The sequence below is a fragment of the Parambassis ranga genome, chromosome 15, assembly GCF_900634625.1.
Source record: "Parambassis ranga chromosome 15, fParRan2.1, whole genome shotgun sequence".
Taxonomy (NCBI): Eukaryota; Metazoa; Chordata; class Actinopteri; family Ambassidae; genus Parambassis; species Parambassis ranga.
The window spans coordinates 15,229,130-15,254,901 of NC_041035.1; the positions used below are offsets into that span (position 1 = coordinate 15,229,130).

The window sequence follows — 25,772 nt, forward strand, 5'->3', positions numbered from 1 at the left end:
TTTATTTCATATGGCAGTTTTATTTTCCTTTCTTGATGAAAGGACATTTATTTTATTCTGAACCCCTCCAGCCCACTCATGGCAAATACCACCAACCAATTTTCACTTTTGTGACAATGGAGCTAAAGAACTGCATGAGTGCTGCATATATATATTATACACATTGTTCGACATCAGTATGTCTAATGCGCTGATTTAATCTGCAATGAGTCACTGCTGCAGAGCTTTAAAGACTGCTCGGGTAGAAAAGCTCTATATAGATGCAGACCATTTTCATTACTTGGTCAAATGTTGCTATTTTCATCTTCGATAAACAAAGCACACAGCTGGTTGTGTTCAGTTTGAAACAACAAGCATGTGAAAATACATAGAAATACAGGGAGAAAGCATTTTACACATGTTGATGATTTTTTCAGAAGTCTTTTTTTTCTTCTTTAAAGCAGGGACTCCCAGAAAATGTGTTGCTATTTGTGACAGTCAGATTTTCATCTCATCCTCATGTCTTTGAAAACAGCACTTCCATCTTCCAACAAGGTTGCTTTCAATGTACAGTGGGGAAACAGAACCACTCCTCTCTACAAGCTGCTTAAATAATCAAGGAATAGTCAAATGGGAAATGTCAGTTAGACATAAAGATGTATGAGAAATAAAGAAAAAAAAACTGATGTAATGATCATCCACTAAATCTGACTCAAGACATGCCTGATACCTATAACCTGTTTTCCTCCATTTGTATTCAGCAGACAGCAATCTTTTAGTTCACTCTGGCCATTAAATGCATTATTAAATCTCTTTAACATGCATACAGGCTAGGAGGTCAGGAACTATCAATCGGCTATCTGCAGTTTTATCAACCTTGTAAGCCGTTTTAAATCCTTGTTAACCACATGGTTGTGATAAGGTGCACTCAGCTTTTCTCTTTAAGCTCTGTGATCGTCTTGAGCCTTGACTGTGCCTAGGCAGACGATATTCACTAAAATTCAAAGAACTTGGTGTTTTAAACATGAGTTTCAAAAGCGTCCGTTCACCTCTCAGTAGGACTGAAAGTTGTTGAAGCGTCTTTTCCTGATCTGGTCTCCAGGCTCTGTAATCTGCAAGTCGCACACAAAGAATGGACTTTTCTTTTCATTCCTTTGCTCTGACAGTGTTTCACCTTTTGAGCTTGAGTGCAAATGAATCCCCAGCTCTTCAGGTCTCACATTTCCCACCTGAAACACAAAAGAACACAATGATTCAGATAATAGTGCAGGACAAAGGAAAATGGACATCAGCAAAATTTTATTGTCAGTTACAATTCAGACTAATATAATCCCTCCATGAAGTTCCACTCCAGCTGGGTTGAATATTCATTGTGTGTTTTTGCTCATAATTGACAGTCCTCTCTTCAGATTGAATGGTGACCAGTCCAGATGCTCATCACTTTTTCTATTTGTACTAAAAATGAAAATTATAGCCGACGGGTTGCATGACCCTGAGCAGCGCTGTTGAAGCCTTTGGAATCTATAAACACATTCTAAAATATTTGTAACCTTCTGACTTCACATCAGAAACATCTGTTATTACACATTCTCCTTTTATCCAAAATTAATTTCCAAACAAAACAAAGATTAAATCTTCACTATGTTTGGTTGAAAGCATCTCCGAGATGCTTTATGGCTTTTCAACAAAGGCGTGTGCTCCAAGCTGATGTGACAGTTGTTGAGATGGGTGAAAGCACGCTGCCTGAAAGCAGCAACTCAGTCTGATCAAGCGTCATACTGAACAATATTACATTCTTTTTTAGATGTTCCTGCTGATAAGGTTCTTTAAAAATTGATTGATTTCCTCCTTTAACGTTTTTATTTTCCTTCACTCAGACTCTGGCAGAACATCATCAACAACCTGTCATGTTTGTTTTCTGTAATGTATGATGTCTGTGCATGTTTGCTCCTCTCTCTCTTTCATCCTCTCTGTCCTGTCTGCCTCTTCTTCTCCTGTTCAAGGTTTCTTCCTGTTAAAACAGAGTTTTTCCTCGCCACTGTTGCTCTTAACGGGGTTCAGGCTCTGGGTCTCTGTAAAGTGCTTTGAGACAATTCATCTTCGATGTAAAAAGTGCCATACAAATAAAAACTGGACTGAATTGAATTGTGGGTCAGTAAAAATTACATCTGAATGCAAAGGTTTCTGAAGCATCCAATTTGCTTTAAGCTTAAAACTTATATTTTGTGTATCATCTATATGCTACATTTGATCAGATTTATAAAAACACACTATTAAAACAAAATCACTTCTTCTCTGTTGTCCAGCTACCATTTCATACTTTCACTTTCTAGTGAAGCGACACTAATTCATTTCTTCTGAGACATTAGATCAATGTCTTATTTCATGCCAAGATACCACAACAACCGATTCAGCTTGGTTAAATCCATACAGAGCCTTCGTTCCATCTGAACATGTCAGCTTCCTGTTGACCATATCTGTCACATTTATAAATAAAGTACTTTTACATTAACAGTCACACGTCTAGCATGTATCACTCGCATACAGAGGCTCTGTCACTGCTGTGGATGCTGTTGTGTATAATGGGCAGTGTCTGAATCGCATAATGCGGCCACTTCAAGAGACTGACAAAGGAGCAAGAACAGGGAGTATACAAGAGAGTATTACTATTATTATTATTATTATTATTGTATAAGGTGTCGTCATGATGATTTCACATAGCAACCCACTTGACGACATAAGCATGGCTGCATAAAATGGATTAGGATACTGTTGTCTAGCTCAATCACGTTGATCCAACACAGTGCTGATTTCTTGTATTTTGTTGTGTATTCTCAACCCTTCACATATGCTCTGCTGAGGGAGTTTAGAGCCAACACCTCTGTGTTCAGCTGCCTTTATATTCTACATCAAGTGTGTCATGATATGGGGTAAAAGTGACAGCAAACCTAAACCTAAAGTTTGTTTCTGTTTTTTTCCCTATTATGTTTCATTCAATAACACTAATAGCACAAAGCAGTTTGTGCAGTTTGTAACTATACTACAGTTAGTACCATAGATTCTCAATAATAAGCCTCCAATTCACACTTAAATGTGAAGATTGGTTTCTTGCAGTACAATAAATAAAGGTTTGCCTTAACACTTGTGAAAGCATCATGGCAAAAGTGAAGAAATAAGTTTAGACTTGAGAAAAAGCATTTATGCCTACAAAGCAGGAGAAGAATAAACAAGTTTATCAAGAAATTCAAACCAGTACAGAACAAGACCTGCAAAAACAGGAAGTTGAAAAAGAAAACTAGTGAGACGTGTCTAAAGGACCTAGAACAGCTGTTAAGACACTAATGAATTATTTAGTAATGTCTAGTCTTCTGTGTCAGAGAAGACTGACCACAGGTCACTAGAGACCGGAAAAACCTCCACAGAGAAGACACGTCCACGCCCGACTGAAGTATGCTAGGGTCAGCCTGGAGAAAGATTACACATACTGGAAGCAAGCACTGTTCGCACCTGCTTTAAGATATCCACCATTGTGCCAGCTCCAAAGCAGACTGCAATAACCTGCCTCAATGATTACAGGCCAGTGGTTTTAACAGCAGTAATTATGAAGTGCCTGAAAGACTGGTCCTCAAACACATAAAGGCTGTGCTCCCACCCACTCTGGACCCTAACCAATATGCTTAGAAAACCAACAGAGTTGACAGATGAGACATTTTCACTGTCTTACACACCACACTGCTGCACTAGAAACAAGAGGGAAGACCCGCATGACTGTTGGATTACAGTTCTGTATTCAATACAATCAAAGTGTCTGATCTCGGCCTCCCACACAACATCTGCGTGTGGATACAGGACCGCGTAACAGACAGGACTCCTCAGTCTGAATGGGCCCACACCGCTCCTCCACTCTGTCACTCCCCACAAGGCTGTTTGCTTTGCCCTTTCATTTATTCTCTGCACACACACATGAATCTACACCATCCCATAACACAACACAATCAAACAGACAGAAAGAAGCATGGTGACCGTGGCTCAATACATCAATAATTAGAAAAAGTAAAGAAAGTCTGCACCTCTGAATTCCTGGGCATCCACATGTTACACGATCTCACATGGACACCCTAACACACACTCTAGTCAAAGGCACAATAGAGACGATGCTTCCTGGGAACACTAATGAAGGTCAGTCTGGCACAGCGACTGTTGGTTTCCTTTTACTGGTGCTCTATTGAGAGAGTGTTCTGACTCATGGTCCAGGTGTGTTAAGGCAACAGCTCTGCAGCTGACAAACATTTCCGGCTAAAATTCTTAAAAGCTTCCGAGAACAGCCGTGGAAGACATCTACACCTCCTGCTGTCTTCGGAAGGCATCCCGCCCACTATCGTGGTGATAATAATGACGTTTCTTTGGTCTGTGTGTCTTATCCATTTCTTATTTCTTTAAACTTATACTATGAATAGAGGTAGGTGTGTGTGTGTGTGTGGTAAGTATTCAGGGTGAGAGTTTCTGTTTAACTTCTTAAAGCACTTTGTGTTACAAAGGTTTCATATGAAAGGCACTATATAAATAAAGTTCGCTGTTAAATTACACACCCCACAGCCATAACCATCTACAGTATTTATTTTTTTAATACTGGACATAATTTTATAATGTTTGTAAAATTTTTACTAGCATGTGTGTGGAAGGAATGTGGATGAGTGTAATCTTATATTGATGCATTTCTGTTTTTCTCATTGATTTCAGGCAGTGCTGCTTTATTCCATTGTGCTATGCATTATCCAGATGGAACAGGCATCTATAGAGAGATATGGAGAATATATAACTCATGATAAAGGGTAAACATAGTGGCAGCAAATAAAGCATAATGTTTATTAACTTTAAGTATTTAAACAGATGCTTCAATATTTATATACTGAAGCATCAGTTTGATTTGACGGTCTATTTCAATAACCTTTATAGTCTAATATTAAAAATATTTTCCTATTTTACATCTGTCTCATACTGATGGCTGCTTTTGGTACCATTACTAGCATACAGAATGTCTGCTGAACAAAGAACACTGTGTGCCATCTAAAATAATTGAATAAATAACTATTATCTCCACACCCTCTACCTCTGCACAAAAAACCTGGTAGCTACAGATCAGGTAGCTTTAGGTCCAGTAGGTCAGCTGTCAATGGCGACGATATGTTATAGTAGGTGGTCAGTGAACAAGTGCCTTTTTTGACCATTTAAAGTTAACCTGCTCACAACCAGGTTAAGTCTGCAGCACAGGTTACCATGGTAATGTAGCCAATTTATAACAGAGCCACATCTGTCAACCTGCTAACTTTGACTTACAGCTCAACAGACCAGGTAGTATTAAACCTAACCAGCTAACCAAACAGCAACTGAAAAGGAACAGAAAATGGACAAGTGCCAACCCGACTCAGGAAAAGTCTCAGTCTGCTGGGTGAAAGTCTGGGAAAAAACATAAGTAGGGAGTTCCTTCACTGTATTCTATCTAATTAAAATTGGTCTTGGATTATCTTAATAGGATCAAGGCTAACAAGAGCTTTATCTTATTCTGTCTCTTAAATTAATTGACTGACCCTTTGACCATCTCATCAGCTTCCCCTCCATGCTGTCAGCACATCCCTTGGAAAATAATATACACAGCAATTGTCGGACTCGGACTTGTTCAGTTGTAATAGGTTCAAGAAATTGAAGAGAAAATCAAGTGAACATATATTAGAGTGTGTTTTTTTCTTTGCAGGAGATGGTTATGTACTTGCTTTCTGCACTTGAAACAGGCCCCAGTTTAATCAAAGCAGAAAACAGTTCTTCGGGGAGTATGGTCCTGGACACACCACTGGGAGAACTAAACTCACTTGATACTTAGAGAATGACTCATATGCAACATACACCGTGAGCCAGTTAAAGCCGCAGAGTGCGTCACAATTTAGAAAGAAATCAGACCAGAAAGAAGCAGGAGTGCTGAAAGCAAATGAATGAACAGCAGAGCCAGACATCCTAATAGCTTAGTTGGGCTGTGACAGACCAGCAAGATTGTTTCTTGTACAGTTTTTCATTGAAATAGACAGAAACAGACAAAAAGAAATACAGTTAAAATTGCCAAAAAAAAGGACTTCTCAAGATTAAACTACTAGGAGTTAGTGATTTAGTAAAGGGTACACTTTGTTATAAACAAGATCATATTAACTGCTGAGCTTTACAGCCGTTTGCCTCAGAAATCTTCTACAAACCTTTACATCCTCACCCTCCTGCAGCATTTAGGTCTTTCATGACTGTTTCATAATTTCAATTTAATTATGGATAATGTACAGTGTAATACAATGAATGCAAAGAACCAAGGTTAAACGACTACAACTGAAAACTCGAGCTGTGGCAAGGAAAAGATTGCTCCACTCCACTCAATATGAGTGTTACAGCTCAGCGTGGTTCCAGTCTGCATGCTATTATGTTCGACATCACAACAAACCAATTACAAAGATTAGGGTTCCACCAGTATAGGCAGGAAATAAGCTACCAGTATGTCAGAAATAGTGCTATTGTTTGTCTTTATGGAGGTAAAATGCCAGCCTTTCACAAGTAGTTATTTTAAAACAGTGTTTTTAACATCAAGCGTGTCAAGAGCACTGACGTCTTAAAAACCTATCTGCTGTGGAAGACTGCATTTCCTGGCACGCTTCAGTGTTTGCATCTCATCAGCTCCTTGCATGTGTAGAAATGTTGGCAGTCGGTGTGTTGACCTCTAATGAGTCATATGTAAACAAGTTTCAGACTATGTTGTAGGACATTGTGGCACACACAAAAATGAAAATACAAACAGTAGCTTGTACGAAGGTAAATGTAAATGACCATACTGAAATATATGGTTTAAAACACAGAGGCTGCAGGAAGCTCATATTTCAGTAGTTGTTAAATTGCACCAACTGGTTAAACAGCCTCATTTCCTCTGTGTCGCCGACATGTCTGCAAATTTCACCCGCAGTTGCCGTTTCTTGACACAGTTGATGAATTGACAGACCCTCATTTATTCTCCTAATAGATCTTTACTCATATTTCCCCACATCAAATGCAAAAATGGAGATTACTTCTGGTTAAATTCACGCAGGGAAGTGCAAACAGTACCTGACGTGAGGAGTTTTCTTATGCTGTACCCTTTTTACACTAAATGCAGAATACATGTGTGTATTTGTTATTTGTGCCTTTAAACTCCACACAGACTGGACAGTTGCTTGAAAGAAGATGGATGTTTAAGATTCTCAGTCATCCAGGTCATATTTGTTGAGACGACTGACGCAAGACATCTAGACTTGTAGAGTTAGACATTTCACCCAGATCCACCCACTGAGGTCCTCCACCAACAGTTAGAACTGATGAAGCTGCTTAAGTCCAGATGCCTTGCTTCAATCTTCTCAATGAAGATGGACACAATTTGCACTTTAGACAGCTGAGAGTCACATGAAGCATGTCATAGTACTGCATCCACAAAATGACCAAAAGTGGCCCCTGGTTTTCATGTTTCCATGACTGCAGATCAAAGCTGGACCCGATAAAAACAGCAGTCTCCAGGGCTGAAAAATACAGCCAACATAAAGCTGTAGTCTAAATGGTCTCTTGATGCTTCCATAAGAAATCAATCCCCACAGACCTCCAATTGATTAGAGTTCAAGAAAATCTATAGGTGACCTCACAGCTCAGTCATCTGTGATTTATGAATTGTAGCCTTTCTCAGTGAAGAAGAGAAGGTTGTTTAAAAAGTGTTACTATAATGTAACAAAGAACACAGAAATCCTTTAGTCACTTCAAATAAAATAAATGTGTTATGATAAAGCAAATTTAGAATCGTTTCAGACAATGGACTCAACATAGACATAGAAATATAAGGAAATGTGGAACATTTATAATCATTCATTGCTGTTTTCTACAAAGTCTGACAGATGATCCAAGATTGAACAATTTCATTCCATCCTATAAAAACAGGCATGCAAACCTGTTGTTCTATATTCTCTTTGCTGTAAATAAGGATTCTCTGATTAAATTGAGGCTAAACATTCATCATAAGATAAATAAGTGAGGTAACAAAACATGTCTTCAGTCTAACCCTAAGGCCTTATTTTTCCTATGTTAATTGTGAAGTTGTGTTAGTCATCTTGTCTTGCTGCTGTGAGAGTATATTTTACCTGTCATCAAATTCTTGATAATCTTTTTTTTTTTTAGCAGCCCACGAGGAGAGCGACACAAAAATAACACTTTGATATCACTTAAAATAAAATAAGAACTCTGAACAAAAGCCGTCCTCCTACCATTTTCTTGTCAGTCTGCTTGATGACAGTCTGCCTGAAGGGGTTTGGGTAAAATCTGTCTTCATCCTCCACCGTCAGCCGTGGAATGGCTGTCAATGGGCGAATGACCCCAGGTTTCGTCTGTTTAGACAGCACACAGGAGTTACAGGAGTCTTATGTGCAGCTTTTCAAAACACTTTTCATCAGTGTTAGGAATAGTGCCAGATGAAGAATAGGCTTGACCAAATACAAAGAATGTGTACCTTTTTTGGATCCACTGGTTTTCTTTCCACTCTGGCAGATGGGTGCAGGCTGCATAAAGATGCCTGAATAAACAATATGGGGGGAAAAATGAACAGCTGAAAAAAAGACCTGGAGCTTTTATGGAAATGGAAACAAAAATAATGGAAAGCCCCTTCTCTGGAAAACTGTTCATATTTCTGATGGATATGTTTGCTATTGTGAACTGACTATAGAAGGCTGGAAAATAATAGCCCTGTTAAACATTTTTTATGTTGCCAGAACATCTGCTCTCAATGCACATAAATCAATCAATCAATGAACATTTCTGCCTCAAACACAAGGATAATAATGCAGCTTGATTAGGAATAATTTACACTATTGTTATGTGACTGTTTCTGGGTTAATTATGTTGAAAATAAAATGTATTCATACTTAAACTACAATCTTGTACTTTCTCTCCCCCACCTGGCATTGGAGGCAATTACACAAACAATGCTTACAAAATCCTGCATACAATTGAGACAAAAAGGATCAGACTCACGTATTTGGTTTCACGCCCCAAGGATTTTGGAGATGATAAGTTGTTTTGCTGAAAGTGAAAAAGGAAAAAAAAAGAGACAAGAAAACAAGTCAACACACGCCTTGTCTGGTGGAAAAAACGGAAAAAAAATCTATCCAAAAAACTTCTTTTCTAAAAATGCCACCATCACTTTGAAAAACGGAAAAACTGATTGGAAATATGATAAAATGGCGTCCTTGGAGACACGGCTCATGAATACAACAGAATAAAATAGAAGAATACTGGAATAGATCTATCTATGGAAGGTCTTTATTGTCACTGTAAAACAATGAAGGATTGTTTAGCAGCTCTCTCTTATGGTGGTATTAAAAAACAAATACACACACGCACATCTCTACATATATGAAAAGGCATTAAAGTAAATACTTCAGATCAGGTACGTCCAGTACAGGTTAATATTACACTTCAGTCTGAACTCACTGAATGAATCTAAGCCAAATTTAGTTTACACATGCTCCATTCACTATCATTATTTTTCCTCACTCTATTCTTGAACTTGGACACCTAGATTCACAACTCACTGACAACTCAAGAATGACACTATAACACACACATAGACACACTTGTTGATGAAGATTCTCAGTCATCCAGGTCATCATACGTAGAGAAGATTGAAGCAAGGCGTCTGGACTTGTAGAGTTTTCTAGAAGACGTTTCGCTGCTCATCCAAGCAGCTTCATCAGTTCTAACTGTTGGTGGGGAAACATGGTTTATATGTGGTTACAGACCTCAGTGGGTGGGTCTGGGTAAAACTTAAAAACTGAAAAAACAATAGCACTAAATGTTTCCATACTTACCTGTGATGTTCTGGCTGACTGGGCCAGGTGTGTCTAACGACTGGCTAACGACTGGCTAACGACTATGAAACTAGTCCCCCTCCGGCAGTTTCATAGTCGTTAGCCAGTCGTTAGCCACACCTGGCCCAGTCAGCCAGAACATCACAGGTAAGTATGGAAACATTTAGTGCTATTGTTTTTTCAGTTTTTAAGTTTTTACCCAGACCCACCCACTGAGGTCTGTAACCACATATAAACCATGTTTCCCCACCAACAGTTAGAACTGATGAAGCTGCTTGGATGAGCAGCGAAACGTCTTCTAGAAAACTCTACAAGTCCAGACGCCTTGCTTCAATCTTCTCTACATAGACACACTTGTTTTCTCTGGAACCTAGTAGAGGCTATTCCCTTTGATGAATAATGAACAGACATCTTTTCATTTCCCGTGCTGATGATTATACAGCCAGAATTCACTTTTATCCCCCTTCGCGTTTGTGTGGCAGTAAATCACTTTACACAGGACTGATTTCTGTTGCCCAAAGGCTACTGCACATTTGCAGTTTCATCTTACTTTGATTTGAATTTAAGTACAAATTTTGTTTTCATAGAAAGCGGACATTTGTAGCTGTATGCAGGACAGTAGAAGATTCAGAGACACTGTATCACATGGTTGTTGGACATAAACAAAGATCCGACTGCAAAAAACAGATCTCTGTTTATGTTTCACATTCCACCTTTGCATTTTTACACTTATAGTATAAAAATATCAAAAGATGGAAGACTGAACTACAGTGAGACAGCGTTTCTGATGTGACTTTAACACATTAGGGTTAACTGTTCCAAATGATGACAAACTTTAAAGGAACAGTTATTAAATAGGACTGACTCTCTTATCTTTCAATTAAATTAGACACTAAGTAAACTTGTGTTCTGACATTTCACATGCCATCACTATTAAAGCTCACTGTTTAACATTTTATATCTTGTTCAATAACAGCTGTGATTGATCTTCTCATCCAAAGATTGATTCATATCTCTGCCTCCAATCTACGCAGCAGCTTGATGTGAAACTCCACACATCACAGTGAGGCAGAACTCGACAGCTTTGCCCGGTTCATTAGTCATACAGCAGTCACCATATTACAGAAGATTCATGGAAGGAATCTTCAAACATAAAACTGGACTTGAAGGCATGAATACATTCTCTTCTGAAGACTCACTGTAAGGCAGGCAGATGATGCTGGGTTAATGAATTGTCAAACAAAGCTGTCAATTATGCATGCCTTTAAATCTTAACATTATTTAAACGAGGATGGAAAAAAAAACAAACTCAGGTCACAAGGTTAAAGAAACCCCACTGACAACTAGCCATTAGGTGATGAAATCACAGAGACTTCACATGGACTCAATGCAGAAGATTATGATGAAGTTTAGTCAGTGAATATGTATGATATTTTAATCGCCTTCAACGTGAGCTTTTACTTTTAGAATTCTAATTAAAAAAAAATACTTTACCTTCACACTGTTGGAAGTTGTTGACCGGGAGGACTGTAATAACAAAGATGTTTTGCAATTATTGGATTCAAATTGAACCATATATATATATATATATATATATATATATATTAACTTTTAATATAACAAATCAACAATTTAATATGAACGCTAACTCTATGCAAGTGAACTCACTGGTGGAATGGAATTTGCCAATATCTCATCAATAACAGCATAAAGTTCTGCTGACTGTTGACGGAGTTGTGCTGGTGAGCACATCTGTAGAAAACACACAGGTATTATTGCAGCTCTGTGAAGCGTGTAGTGTACAGCGGTTGTGTGTGCAGTCTAACCTCTGCATGGGTGTCTGCAACACCTTCGTCCAATGTACCACCTCCGTCTGGTGTGTCACAAGGAGTCTGTTCCCTCTCTACCTGCTCATCTATCGCCTGTGAATGCAAAGGCAGACACAACAACAGAGTGAGTTTCCAGCCAAGAACACCGCTTTGATAACACTCTGTTCATTGAAGCGTCTCACTTCTGACACTTCCTATCCAGCGACTGTAAATTCCTCAAGACTCACCTGTCTGCAGCTCTAAAGGTATCTGCGAATAACAAACTAATATACCATGATTTTTAGTCTCTTTTCCCTGACTTAACTTTTAATAAGGTTTAAAAAAAATGATGATCCTTAAGTTAAGTCTTTTTTTCCGGCAAGTTTCTACAGTTAAAAGTAAAGCCTGATCAATGAAGACTTAATATGGATAAGTCCTCCTCCTCCTCTCCTATGCAAACTTTAGGAGCTTATCCCCATTTCCCACATATTAGCTATATGCATCATTAGGGCTTCGTACCTTATAGCTGGAGATTTCACTGTGTAACAACATAAATTATCCGGATTACAGCCAATAAATGAACTCACTTGCTGATCCAACAGAAGAGTGTTTGTGGGGATGGCAGCCAGCGATTTGTAGCTTAATTTAATCTTGTGTGTCTAGAGTTTACACAGGGAGACAATGAAAACAAATTAACTTACAAATATACAGTGTGCAAGATGTCTCTGTCTCATCATCCCACATGCAGTGTGTTTTGCATTTGTATTTTGCATCTTTAAGGCATGCATGAGAACAATGCTGAAGTGTCAAAGTACTGAAAACCCAATCACTGTGCTGCATGTATGGCTCATTTGACACATAGTAAATCTTATCAACGTCAAGAAAAAAATAGATTATAAGCTCTTCCACTGGTTGCTCTAAATAAAAAGAAATACTGTGCCACAAAATTCCAGTTTTTTATAAGCAAATAGCCTAGAAAACATAGCTTTAAAAAGCATACATTTTATGATGATGGATTCCCTTTTTGCTCAGTTGTGTCAGTCATCAGAAGAACAACAGGAATCTCTGAACGATCTGTATCAGCATCAGAGAGTGATGGTGATAAACAGAAAGAAATCTAAAGACAGCAAGTGATTGAATATGTTTTTAACTGCACGGCGTGTGAGAACAGCATGTCAGAGAGAACTAAATAAATAATGTCCTCAGTTTAAAGTACTCATGCATGTGGCAAGCGCAGCAGCTACCTTTCTTTTTTTACCCTCCCTGTCACTGCAGTCTGATATTCCACTCCCCGGCCTTGGGGATGGCGTGGAGCGCAGGGAGGGAGAAGGGGACAAAGTGAGTTCTCTGACTGGTGGAGCGGGAGAGGGCGTAGGCGTGGGGGAGCTGATGGGTGATGGACATCCAGAGAAAACAATGGGTGTGTAGCGTGGCGAAGACAGGCTGTGGGCTTTGGGAAAACCTTGTGATGGTGTAGCACTTTTGGAATTAAAGTTGTCCCTGTCTAACTCACACCTCATGGTGGTGTTTTGCGGACGAGGGAGAGGTGATGCGGTGTCTGAGCGAGGAGAGTGAATTGTGACACATGAGTGAGAAGGCTGAAGATGAGGAGGGCAGACAGGCGGAGATCTCAGTCGCTGAGAAAGCGAGTGAAGCCTTGAGAGAGATGAATTTGGTTGGAGACTCAATGTCTGTGGCGCTGAGGTCTCTGGCTCATTAATAAGTTTAGGGGATGGGGAGATGAGTTTTTTAAGGTTATTATCTGCATGCCCCTTGAGGAACATGTGAGTGTTGCTGTCCTTCAGCTCTGGAGATTTGGTAATGTGTGTGTGTGGCATTTTTTTGAAAGTTGCACAATCTATTTCTTCATGCTTTGCTGGAGAAACAGATTGGAAGTTTGAGCAAAACAAAGGCAGTGGAGTCTGGGTTAGAGTGCTGCTCCTCTCTGGCGGAGGTGAAATAACTTGCTGCCATCGAGGTGCAACTTTCGAGCAAGTTTGTTCTGTGTCTTTTCTCACTTTTTGAGGGCATGTTCTGCTGAGCTTACAGGGCTGCACTGTTAGAGGAGCAGTGATGATCCTGTTAGATTCCCTTTGAATGTGGCTTTGACTATCTATAGATGCTGAAGAGGAGAACTGAGAGGAGAGCTCCAAGGGAATAGAGGCCACACTGGAGGCAGCTGAACATGCGTTACAGAAGGACAGGGTCACAGGGTTAACAGGCCAGCAGGGGGTGTAAGGCCTCTGTAATGCAGAGGACAGGACAGGAAGACGGCCTTTTCTCAGGATAGCAGTGAGAAGGGAAAGTCTGGTGAGAGGGGGCCGGTGCCGGGGAGGGGGAGACTGTGGACAAACTGAGGAGAACAAGCTCTCGCAGGATGAGAAACAGGTTTGAGGGATGTGAACCAGACTAGAACCAGGAGCCAGAAAGTGCCTCTTGATCTGGATGACAGCAGGGGAGAAGACTCCCGAACGGACAGACGAGCAGGGAGAAACGGTGCGGCTGAAAGAGGCAGGTGAGGTTACAGAGGAAAGCTGTGCAGCGGACCAACTCTTGTCCTCCGAGAGGATGGAATCTCTGGATGAAGCTGGGGTAGGGAACAGGTCTGCACTGTTTGTGGGGCTTGTTCTGTCTTCGGATACAGACCTTCTGTTTGCAAAGCAACCCAATCTAACCTCAGCATGTCCTGAGGCATCGTGACATTGCGGCCGGGAAATACCCCAATGTTTATCAACAGCTGTTTCCATGGTGGCCGTCCTGGCGGCTCCGTGGTCGAGTGTATTTTCAGACTGATTGCTGACTGAAGGAGAGACTTTGATTTGAGAGAGGCAGTCGTGATCCGCTGAAGGCTTCAACTGAAAAAACAAGTAGAAACGAATGAGAATGGAATTTCACTTCAATCTATTACTCCAGAACACCACAGTGTTGAACCAGAAAATTAACAAGTTCTGTCAGTTACAGCTGTCACCTGACACGCTGCTGAAGTAGAGCTAAAATAAACTCATTATGTACACTAAAAATGTGCATTTTAAACTATTGTTAGATAAATAAATAGTTGAACACATCAGTCAGTCATGTTGTTTGTTTTCTTTTTTAAATAAACACATGGAAAATCTTTTTTAATAAATTTCACTGCATCTTAAATGAATCCACCTGAACAGAAACACCTGTTTAACCCTTTTATATATTTGTAATATATTTATAATGTAGCTCAACTCCTGATATTGAGAGCAGTCGTACTTACATGAGGTTCAGTCTCCGGCTGCATTACATTTCCTACTCCTCCCTGCACAGAGTCCCTGATAAAGACTCTCTCTGCTTTGAAAATCCGCCCGTCCGTCATGCTCTCTCTGGCCACCCTCTCATGAGACACAGCTACGTTCTGACAGAGGAAAAACGAAGCAAATGTTTAACTGAGCCTGTGAAACCTGAGAAAACCCGAGGTGAACTTCTCTGAGCTCATGGGTGTGCTTGGTTTTAGCACACCACATGCGAGCCAGACATATAATTCACATGTACATGCACATGTCCTGCCGACACGCTGGTGCAGTGCATGCCTCATGTAGAACAGAACAACTGACGCACGGTCAAAATACACATGTAACTTTTAAGCTTCAAGTATTTGAAATGACAGCATGAATTTATTTAGGATTTCCAAACTGGCTGCAAGCCATCTTTACTACTATATATATATATATAAATAATATTTGTTAATACAAATTTAGTTTGCAAAATTCTGACAATTTGCCAACATACAGGGGAACATTTTATTGTACTCTGCATACCAAAAAAGCCTTCATTCTCACCTGTACGTCTATGTTTTGAGCTGCTCTGGAAAGCCTCTCTTACTGTCCACTGAGTTATACTTGGCAGTATGCCTTTTATTCCTGTGACCTTCCTGCCTTTCCATGCTCACACATAAAAAGCCCAAGGTGGGGAGAAGAACAGCAGCAAAGACCCCCCCCCCCCCCCCCTGTGTACAGAACAGAGCAGCCATCAATGACAACCTCAGCTGAGCCGTCAGCTGGCTTTGAGATCAGCTGGACTGGGATTTTGGGCTGTGCTGGACACTAGGCTCAATTTCTGAATTCTATATTACATTCTTGCTAATAGATCTCCCCTAAATCCCACACACTGGTCCTATAAAGCACAGAATGTCTGAGTAACACAACATGATGCAAGCCCTGTGGACACACAGTTTCAGTATCCATGTGGACACAATTATGGTGGCAATTTGTCACCACCATTCTCTCAGCAAGCACAACATAATTGAAAATAGAAGATAGACATGTGCTGCTGCAATAGGAGGCTTCCAACCTGAGTTTTAAACAAATTTTCTTAATCTAATTTATTTCCTGTGTTTGTTGGATTGACTAAGAACATATTTTTCTTTATTTCTTTATGGTAGATATTGGATTGCATGCTATGGCAAAAATATAAATCTTGATTTTACTGTGACCTTTTTTTATTCCTGGCAGCTTTAGCTTCATGTTTAGCTCATAACTGTAATATCAGTCTACATTTGCCAGGCTCAGATGTCATTAGAACCCTAAATTTAAATAGTCATGGTTGTACTCTAACATTCACTTAGATGTGAATCACATTACAATTGCAGGAAATGAATTTGAAGGAGCACTCTGAGTCTGAGTGACAATAGGAATGGAGCAGCATACATCAGTCATTACTGACATGAACTCCCACATTGATGGTAATTATGATTCTAAAAATACACGACACCTCTTTATAATGACAGCTCTCAGTTTTCTGAACTAATTAAAAAAATTCTCGATGCCGTTTTTGTGCTTTTTCTAGATAAGCAGTAATCAAATCTAATGAAAGGCTGCCAGAATTACATTTATTGCCGAGACTGAATTCAACATAAAAGGCAGCTTGTGTCAAATATATCATCACATTCCCTGTATCAAAAGCAGCTACATTTAGAAAATTACATCACTGCATGTTTGATCACTGATGACCTGAACGGCTGACTGAACTTTCTGTATAGATAAATCAGAGACTGTATATTCAAATGGAAGGCACACAACATTTTTATATGCATTAAGTGGTTGGTCTGGCTTAATTGCATGTCTGTAGCTGCGAATCCCCTTATTATGCATCTGTGATTGAGCAAACACTTTGCTCAATCACAGCAGAGCAGATTTTGAAAGCCCCTGTATTATACACTATTTTGGGAGGAAAATGACATTCAAATATATGTGTTGTTTTAGCTCAAGGCCACTTCATGACAAATTTATATATAAACAGTTGTTCATTCTGGCTCCCTAATTGCCTTTCTCTGGCAGTAAACTGAGTAAACTGTTGCACTGGGTATTTCAGAATGAAAAAGATGACCTCAGTTAATTCAGACAGTGGAAACTAATTTGTACTGCAACAGAAGTAGGAATAGCAAACAAACCCTATAATTTAAAACAAGATACTAATTAGGCAGGGAAGCTTAGTATTTTGTTGTTGAACCTCATATTTCAAATCAATGGAGGCCACTAAGACTGCAAAGTGATAATGACCACTTGAGGCAACGCCAGCCAATTTAACAGAGCGCACAGGGACACACGTTTTTCTTGCTTCTGCAAAGCAAGACCTGCATGATGGTGGATTATGAAGATGTCGAATGTCTCACGGGTAATCCTTTACATTCTGTCTATTAGCATCTCAATATAGAAGCCGTCGCACCGCAGGAAGTATTACTAATCTGTCATGTGTAAATGTGACAAGTCGTCACTCAGTGTGAGCTGCAAACAGCTGTTAACTATATTTTGGATTACTGTTAAACCAATTTTTTGCTCTCATTTCAAACATTTAACAGGATCCTACCTGATGGTGTGTGTGTATGTGTGTGTGTAGATTACAAAGCTCCCCAAAGAAACAAACAAATTAGAAAAAATTAACACTGCGCCACGACACGGCTCCACATGACTGCGTTGGAGGAGAGACGGGTGACTCTGCACTGAAATACCTGAGATAAGACTCACCAATTCTGTGCAGTGTTGAAGTGTTAAGCTCCACCTGGCCGGGACTATGGAGCCATCAGGTAAACCAAAATAAACCAAGAACAAGTGAGTTTGTATACATAGCTATCTGGTTCAGCAATGACGGAGAATGAAGTTGATATTTTAGAGTTTCTTGCTTCCAAAATGGTGTTTTTATGTTATTTTCGACATTATTTCTGTCTGAGCACATATTTCCAATAGCATGCATGTATAAAAAGACAACACTCCCTCTAGCATCCACATAGGATTGCAGCTGTGTATTCATATGATGTCAATTAATAACATGAAGGTCTGCCACTCCTTTAGGTAATACCAGTGGGGGAGGCTGAGAAAACTACTGGTGCCACCCCCCTATTGAGAAGACCTTTGAAGTCTATATGCAGGCAGCCAGTGAGCTGACTCCAGGCACCCAGTGCTGTGGTGCTGCTGTGATGCTGGAAGAAACATCCAACAGAACTTTAAAACCCCTTCAGCACTCTGAACCACTGGGGTCGTCACCAGCCTCTGTAATTGCCTGATCTGTTTACATCTAGTTTGTGTGCATTAAAGCTGTTCCTACACAAAGGCAGAAAAATATTATGAATGAAAGTTCATTAGTGTTTTGTTAAATGGCCATTATTCTATTGTTCTCTGTAAAACGTGTTTAGCTGAGGAATCTCACTGATAATATGATAAAATAATAATAATTTCCAAAACATGTGTGGTTTGGTAGTCAGAGGACCAACAACAGAGGGAGGCAGGATGGATTGGGGAATTAATCCAACTCCAAACTTTCATCCAGAAGGGTGGTGTGACAACCTGATCAAACCATGACCTCCAGCATGCACTGGTGCAGTTTGTAGTTGAGTGTGAAGTAGCTAAAATGAGAACCAATCAAATCTGAGGGCGTGGTGGATTGGGACCAGTTTTTGCCTCAAGTGAAAAAGTTCACATGTGAAAGGGAGCTGAGCCAGATGGAAAAGCCTTTAATTTGTTAGTTGATTTACAATCCAACCCTCAGTGATGGTCATTATTTAAGGAGTGAGATCACAAATGGCTGAAAGTTTTCCTTTGTAAAGTAGCAGCAGTCAGCCTTTGAGGAACTCAGACATCAAGCAGGAGCTTGGAGCAGTTGTGGTGGTTTTAGCATTAAAATAACACAAGGGTTCCTCCCACTGCATGTTTAAGAAACAATATATAGCAACATAAACATGATTCATTTCAACAACCCAACATTTGACCACCTGTGCTGTTGTTTTTCTTAGTGAGAACTTAAAATTGAATCTTCTTCAGTAGCTTAAAAAAGCTTTTAATCCTCAGTCTACTGACATATTTGATCACTATATTTAGAGTCATTTAAAAAAAAGACCTGAAGATTGCTTTTTCTTGGTGAACTTTTGGTTTCATCATTTAAATGACTCAAAAACAAAGCATGTGGCATTTAAATCACATGTCAAGCTTCATGAGTTTGGTAGAAATGCTAAATGGCATTTAGAGAATAAATGGAGAGTGTGAAATGAAATCTGTCACATCAAATATAAGAAAGAAAGCAGTCATGTTCTTTGCTGTCATCTGTCCTAAAGAGCTACATTAAAACTGCTAATTTAACATTTTAAACACAAAAGTGTTAAAGGTTCAGCTATAATAATGACTTACAAGACAACATGAGTGGGTTCATCTTTAAATATAAAGCTTTAAAAAAAAGTCCACCAACAGCAAAAAGTGATTAGAATTACAACCACACAATTAATTAACTACTCTATTAATTAATATGCAGAAATTTATTATTTGTTATTTTATTATTATTTTTAATTGTTTTGTGATGGAAGCAATAACCATGTTACAGATAATATAAACTGTTAATTAAACATCATCTGGTGTGTGTGCTGCTGCTGTACCTTATCTGCTTTTTCTGTCAGTGCTCCAGTTCTCTCCTCCTCAGCAATTATGCTTTTAATCGGTAATTTCTGCACCACTGGCACAAATGTGAAAATAGAAGGCTTAGATGTCTCTTTGACTGAAACCTGCAAAACCGAAAAAAGGAACATATCATACATATGCTCTGCTTCCCCAGCTATGTCACTTACTGTAAAGTTCGATATTTCTGTTAGTAAATGCTGAGCCAAGCAGAGTCTATAAAAGGAGCCGTTTAGGGAATCAGGATGAGACCTCCGTAAAACACCAGTTTTACTTACTGTCAGCGTATTTTCTCGCAGATGAATACAGCTGAATTTCTTTTGTATTTCTGCTTTACAAGGTTGTGTCACTAATGACCTATCATCGCACATGCAGACGGATTATGTAATCGAGCACCACAGAGTTTACAGCATCAATGAGGAGTGATGAGCTGCAATTAAATCTGTAGATATTCTAATCTGCATAAGGAACCTCACATGTTTTTACTTTTGCTGTGCTGTTGGATGAAAAAAAATGCTGAGTTTATGTTCAAATAATTAGTGACTAAAACCTATGTTTTCAAACATAGCAAAAATAAGACACTATTTCCACTATTCTGCAGCTAATTTAGGAGCACTTTTTTGGAACTAAACTTCAGCATTACTTTGGAATTGAAACTAAATTTAAGCGGCAAGCCCTCTGACAGCAGTGGAGGAAGGCTGGTGATGTGGGCAATTTGTCAATATTCAGGATTGCCTCTGGACCAGGCACTGTACCGAGGCTGGCACCTCAGACTGACACCATTTGCAGTGCACTGTGATCCTGTCTGCTTTTTGCAGACATGGTCACGTTGACTTCATTAAGCCTAACCTCCAGCACTCACTCGAGCAGTTTCCAGTAAGTGTGAAGATAAGAATCAGCACCTCTAAATTGGAGGCCATGGTTATCATCCAGAAAAGGTTGGAAATGCGAGTAGCATGTATTTTTTAGTGTTAAGTTACAAGTTAAGGAGGAATAAAGCAGGAGATCAATGGACAGATTGGTGTGGCGGTGTGGGTTCTACTTCAGCCTGTGGTGAGAAAAGGCAAAGCTCTCTATTTACTGGTCAATCTACATCCTATGGGCATGAGCTATAGGTAGTGAGATTGGGGAAAACAAGCAGCCAAAATAAGCTTCCTCTGCAGGGTGGCTAGGACAGAAACTCAGTTAGCTCCGAGAAAAGCAGCTGCTCCTCCGTGTTGAGAGGATCCAGCTGAGGTAGTTTGGGCACCTGCCCCCTGGGCATCTCCTTGATAAGGTGTTTTGGGCATGTCTATCTGGGAGGAGGCCCCCAGGCAGACAGAGGAAATACTGGAGGGATTATATCTGTGGGCTGGCCCGGGATTGCCTCAGTATCCTCCAGTATGAGCCGATGAAGGTGGATGGGGAGAAGGAAGTCAGAGTTTTCCTTTATTGAGCATTTAATTGGTGCACCAATTACCTATCCCCACATTTTACACCGAAAGCTACACTGACATGTGACATACATGAGAGAGCCAGCAAGTATGTTTTTAATGCACCTCTTTAAAGTCAGACTTTTGGCACCCTGGCAAACATTTTTAGCACATGATTACTAAAAGTAATTTACTCCAATGAAGCAATCTAATCAGGATTAGCACTTTTATTGCCAGTCAGGTACCTGATGCCCTCTGGGACAGCAGTAGTAAGGTAGAGCGTTCAGCTTTTTCTGAGTTTTTCTACTGTACCGGTGATAATGGGTCAACTCACCGGGGTCACCCATGCTGAAAATGTAAAAAGGCGGAGCTGTAAATTGTGGTGGGTATACTTGCTCATGTATATGACAAACAGCAGGTCTCTCTGTGATTCTAATCTTTAAAGAGAGCTATAAAAATTCAAATTCAAGGGAAACAGCTATTCTGTTTTGCCACTTGTTGCTTACATCATACTGCAAAAAGATTGCCCGTACTCAGGAGAAGGGGTTTGAGCCACTCCATATGGCGTCCATCAAAGCAAGCAAGGACTTCAGTCTGTTATGTTGCCAACACAGTTCCCATTGCAACATGGCCTCAATGGTATTTCAGTCTGAATGTGAGAAAATGTTTCCTCTTAATTCCCAATACAGCAATCAAAGCACTCACACATCAAAAGCACTTCCACTGCTTACTAATCAAGCTTTTTCCTTTCCACAGTGTTGTCGGGTCAGCTGCAAAATGCAAAGTGGAGAGCTGGGGCACTGAAATTTCTCCCACTAATCAGCCAAGGTTATTGTAGCAGATACTTAAGAGGGTGAGCCTGTTAAAAATGGATCATACACCCTTTGCTAAAAAAATGTAAGCACAGTGGGGGAATTATATTGTGTGTCGTTTCACTCTTTATCTCATAGTTTCTCTACAGCCAGCGCACCACAACAGCACAACAATGTGCTGTGTCTTTGATATGCAACACTGCATCACAAAGTTTCACCATTTTCACCTGAAGTGACACATTTGGTCACTCTTAGCCAGAGCGTCCCAGCCTTGACATTAATTTAGCCACAGGGCTAATGTACATGGGCCACCAAAAACAAGGGGGCAGATAGCATATTTCATCTGCAAGCACGTAAGAAGGAACTGTGTCCCTTTAGTAGTATTTCAGCCAATAACGGTGACCAGATCAAGTTGTATTTGGATCACCTAATCATCAAAACTTCATGGAAACATCCTAAATTATTTCAAATAATATTTTAATTGCATCCCTCGTCTATGTCTTTCAATACAAAAAGTAAACAAACTAAATGAATAAAAACTGAACAAGCATTTTAGAAGTTGACTCACAGAGCGATGCATACATTTCAGTGCACCCAGTACAAATGCTAAGCTTGGTTCAACATACAAGTGTAAATTCATCTTTCAAAAGGACCTTATTATTAATTCAAGACAAGAGGTACACTGCTATTTGACCAAATATTTTAGTCAATTAGAAGGGGAATATCAAAAACCATTTTCTTTGTGGAGGAGTGGCCTCCTTCATGGATGCAATTAAAATGTTTTTTTTCTTTTGTGAATAACCTTTTCAAAGAAACTGTTGTCAGAAGACCCTTCAAAGCATTCAAAGTTGTTGTTCGCTGTCTTTGAAATGGTCGGTGCATTATGTTAAACACTAGATGAGTAGGCCAATTATTCTACTTTTCAATGTCTGCTGAGAGCCTTAAAGCAGCTGCTGGAACAGCCCCGCTAACATTTTGTGTAGGCCTGGCTAATTATAACAACTCACTACTACACAGCTAATGAATGGTTTTCAACCACCAAAACAACTCAGGGGAAGCAGAAAAAGAAGAGAAGAATAGAGATAAATGTCACACATAACTGACACCACCTCTTCATCTTCATTCTATAAAACCAGGTTTCAGTATTTTCTTGTCCTTTGCAGGATGAAAGCAGGGGACTGTTTTATGCAGAAGAATATATAGACTTTTAAATGATTTCAGTGGGCAATCTACATGAATGTTTACAGGAACATCCTTCACAGCAAAGAAAGGTCTCCGACATCATGTATACATGTTAATGTTGGAAGATCTGCCGTCAAAACATGTTCTGAAAATACTGGTTAGCTCTGTGAAAGATTTTACCACCTAGTCAAAATGTAATTTGAGGCTAAATTATATACATATTACATGAGATGAGTACATAATATGAATAGTCCAGATTACCTGGTCATTTGCCCTATTCTCACATTCTCTTAGCAGATGGCTATCCATGCCAGACTGCTTTACCTGAAATAAAAAAGGAAGGATGCACTTCAGAGGGAGAGAGGACTCATTTTTTGCATGAAAACTACATATTTTTGAATTTCTTTTGCAGTATCAGCACAAGAGAGAGCAATATTCAGGCCAACGGGAACAAGTACTGAGCACTTCAACTGTGTGTCACCATCAACTATAATTAACTGCTCCAATCTCATGTCAGTTATTAGGACATTGCCTTGACTTAGCCAGCAGGGTAAGACCACTTAATGTCCTGCGTGTCTCAGTCAGTCAGATCATTTAACACTGGCAGGAACAACGATAACATTATACAATTACAAGGATGACTGTGATGAACCTTTCCAAAGCAGGTATTTTATTTCAATAGGATATTTTACATTTTGTTTTACTGAGTTTACATAAACAATCTGAGCAATGCTTCTCTTGAACCTTTTCCAGCCAGGTTTTGTAATACAAGTCTTTCTTCCTGAGCCATGACACTTAAAGGTCAAAGTAATTTATCTGAAAGATCTGCAAACTGCTGCAATTAAAGAAACTAGAAGCTAGAAGACTCCTCAGCCAAAAAAAAAATCATGTGTCATCTTATAAACTTGTTTGTGTATTTCTGTGGGGCTTGCCCATCCTCTGTAGTCATAGCAGAGTATGTTTACCCCGTGAAAGGATAAAGGGAGAATTTCCTACTTGCCCACTGGAGCCTGTTGAATGTTTAATTGCCGATATGTGTTGCAGAGGTCATGCCGTCCTCAGATCACATTTCTAGCCACCATTAGTTCACAGTGCTACTCTTCATGTGCATGCCCTCACTCAGTCATTCCTTTGGCATGTTAGACCCATTGCAAAGACGGAAACCAAGCTGCACTAAATCATTTCCTGAGGGAGACCACCCTATGAGCAAGACTCATACACACTAAGAAAGTAAGTTACAGCACACCTTGCAGAATACAAAATCAATGCAAAAAGGTTAGTCCTTGTGTCTAAGTATTGTGCAATTTCAGCTTTTTCACTCCACAGATGTTAAACTATCTATACTGGTAGTCCACAGTGTGCCACACTACAAGCATAAACAGTTGGGTGTGTCACTAACTAAAGAGTTTAATTACAGACAAACACACAGCCCCTCCCTACATAGTAGGAAGGGTGTGCAAATATAGCCCACTGCCAGCTGCTACCGAGCACAAGATTATAAACAAACATTATGATCTCAAGTCTCACACGAATCACAGGGATAAAAATACCACAATGGTCCCTCAATACATTTCCAGAAATTATATAAGGGGAAAATGACATTAATGTACCTATATAAAGTGCATGAATAAGTAACAACAAATCATAAAAGTGAATCATATGTAGATTATGCATTTGACGCATTTATGCTAATTATCATTTACAGTGTATATTAGTACCAGTTCATCATTTAAATTAGCAGTTAACACTGTTAGTGTGGCAGGAAATCATAGGTAAGTGTCAAGTTGTCATGTTAGAGTAAAAATATGTATGTGTTTATGTGTGTAAGCCTGGAAGGTTGCAGCAACTGGTAGGGGTCACACCGGGGGGGTTGTTTACAGAGAACAGTGTTGAAGCATTACAACCACATGCTTGGTTTCATTTTCCCAGCTGGATCTACCTGTGAGGTAAAAACCATCTAAAAACAGAGGTGAGCAGCAACAGCAGGTCAGCGTTATTTGCAAACCCTCTTACCTTTCCCACATTCTTATTCAAACTGTCCATTTCTGCATCAAACGCCTCTCCATACAGACGTGCAACCAAGAGTGTGTGCCCGGCTTCACAAACACAAATGTTCCAATGTTGATCAAAGCAGAAAGCAAGATGCCCACTTTTCAGCCCCTCTCTTGAAGTTCAAAGTGTATTGCTGTTGGGGTGGGGGTGGGGGTGGGGGTGTGAGTATGTGTGTGTCTGTGTGTGTGTATGAGTGTGTCGCTCTGCAGATTTCCTTTTATAGACACATAATAGCCACAAATAGCTTGCAGACGGCAGTCATGCCTGCTGGGCACAACTAACAATGTTCACGCCAGGAGCCACAAACAACAAACACTGTTGTGGAAACAAATGGCCATTTTCTTTTTTATCTTTTTTTGTCCATGATCACGTCTTATCACTTCTCCATAAATGACATACAGTTGTTTATTTCTTCCCAGCACAACTACACCATGACAGACACCACAAAACATGACAATTTCTAAAGTCATACAAGGTTTGCAGTATGCTACTGCAGAGGGAAAATGTCTGGGAAAATAAGCAATAAATACCTGATTATAATCTTCACATTATTAAGCGACCCCTAGTGGACTATCTGGGACCTTATATTGGAAAAACATATATATAGGTCAAAGGGTACAGACAAGTTCAATTGTATCTTGAATAAAACTGTCAAACACCATTGGGAAAAGTCAAAGTGGATCCAAAACATTTTAGCTACTGCTAAATTACCTTT

At 39.7% G+C, this 25,772-nt stretch overlaps 1 protein-coding gene across 6 annotated transcripts; it reads right to left on the reverse strand.

Moving 5' to 3' along the window:
• Positions 1-25,219, reverse strand: mlip (muscular LMNA-interacting protein). Of its 6 annotated transcripts, XM_028423822.1 has the most exons (13): positions 25,019-25,218; positions 23,267-23,329; positions 19,581-19,706; positions 14,940-15,077; positions 12,940-14,550; positions 12,283-12,354; positions 11,714-11,809; positions 11,556-11,639; positions 11,382-11,414; positions 9,052-9,099; positions 8,531-8,593; positions 8,289-8,408; positions 1-1,208 (listed from the first exon to the last, which is right to left on the reverse strand). In XM_028423822.1, exons 1-13 carry the CDS (start codon positions 25,046-25,048, stop codon positions 1,032-1,034), a joined length of 2,661 nt encoding a protein of 886 aa, XP_028279623.1. In that variant the 5' UTR covers positions 25,049-25,218; the 3' UTR covers positions 1-1,031. The 6 variants fall into 6 exon arrangements, with proteins under 6 accessions (XP_028279623.1, XP_028279625.1, XP_028279627.1 ...); XM_028423824.1 differs by lacking the exon at positions 23,267-23,329 and having other exon boundaries at positions 25,019-25,217; XM_028423826.1 differs by lacking the exon at positions 19,581-19,706 and having other exon boundaries at positions 25,019-25,217.
• Positions 25,220-25,772: the final 553 nt, after the last annotated feature.

Bases quoted from the DNA above. Each gene is read 5' to 3' on its own strand.
- mlip (XM_028423822.1), bottom strand. From the start codon at position 25,048: ATGGACAGTTTGAATAAGAATGTGGGAAAG. The intron at 9,100-11,381 runs GTAAAGTATTTT...TTTCACTTTCAG, and splicing joins CAACTTCCAACAGTGTGAAG to CAAAACAACTTATCATCTCC. The intron at 8,409-8,530 runs GTACACATTCTT...CTGTCTAAACAG, and splicing joins AACCAGTGGATCCAAAAAAG to ACGAAACCTGGGGTCATTCG.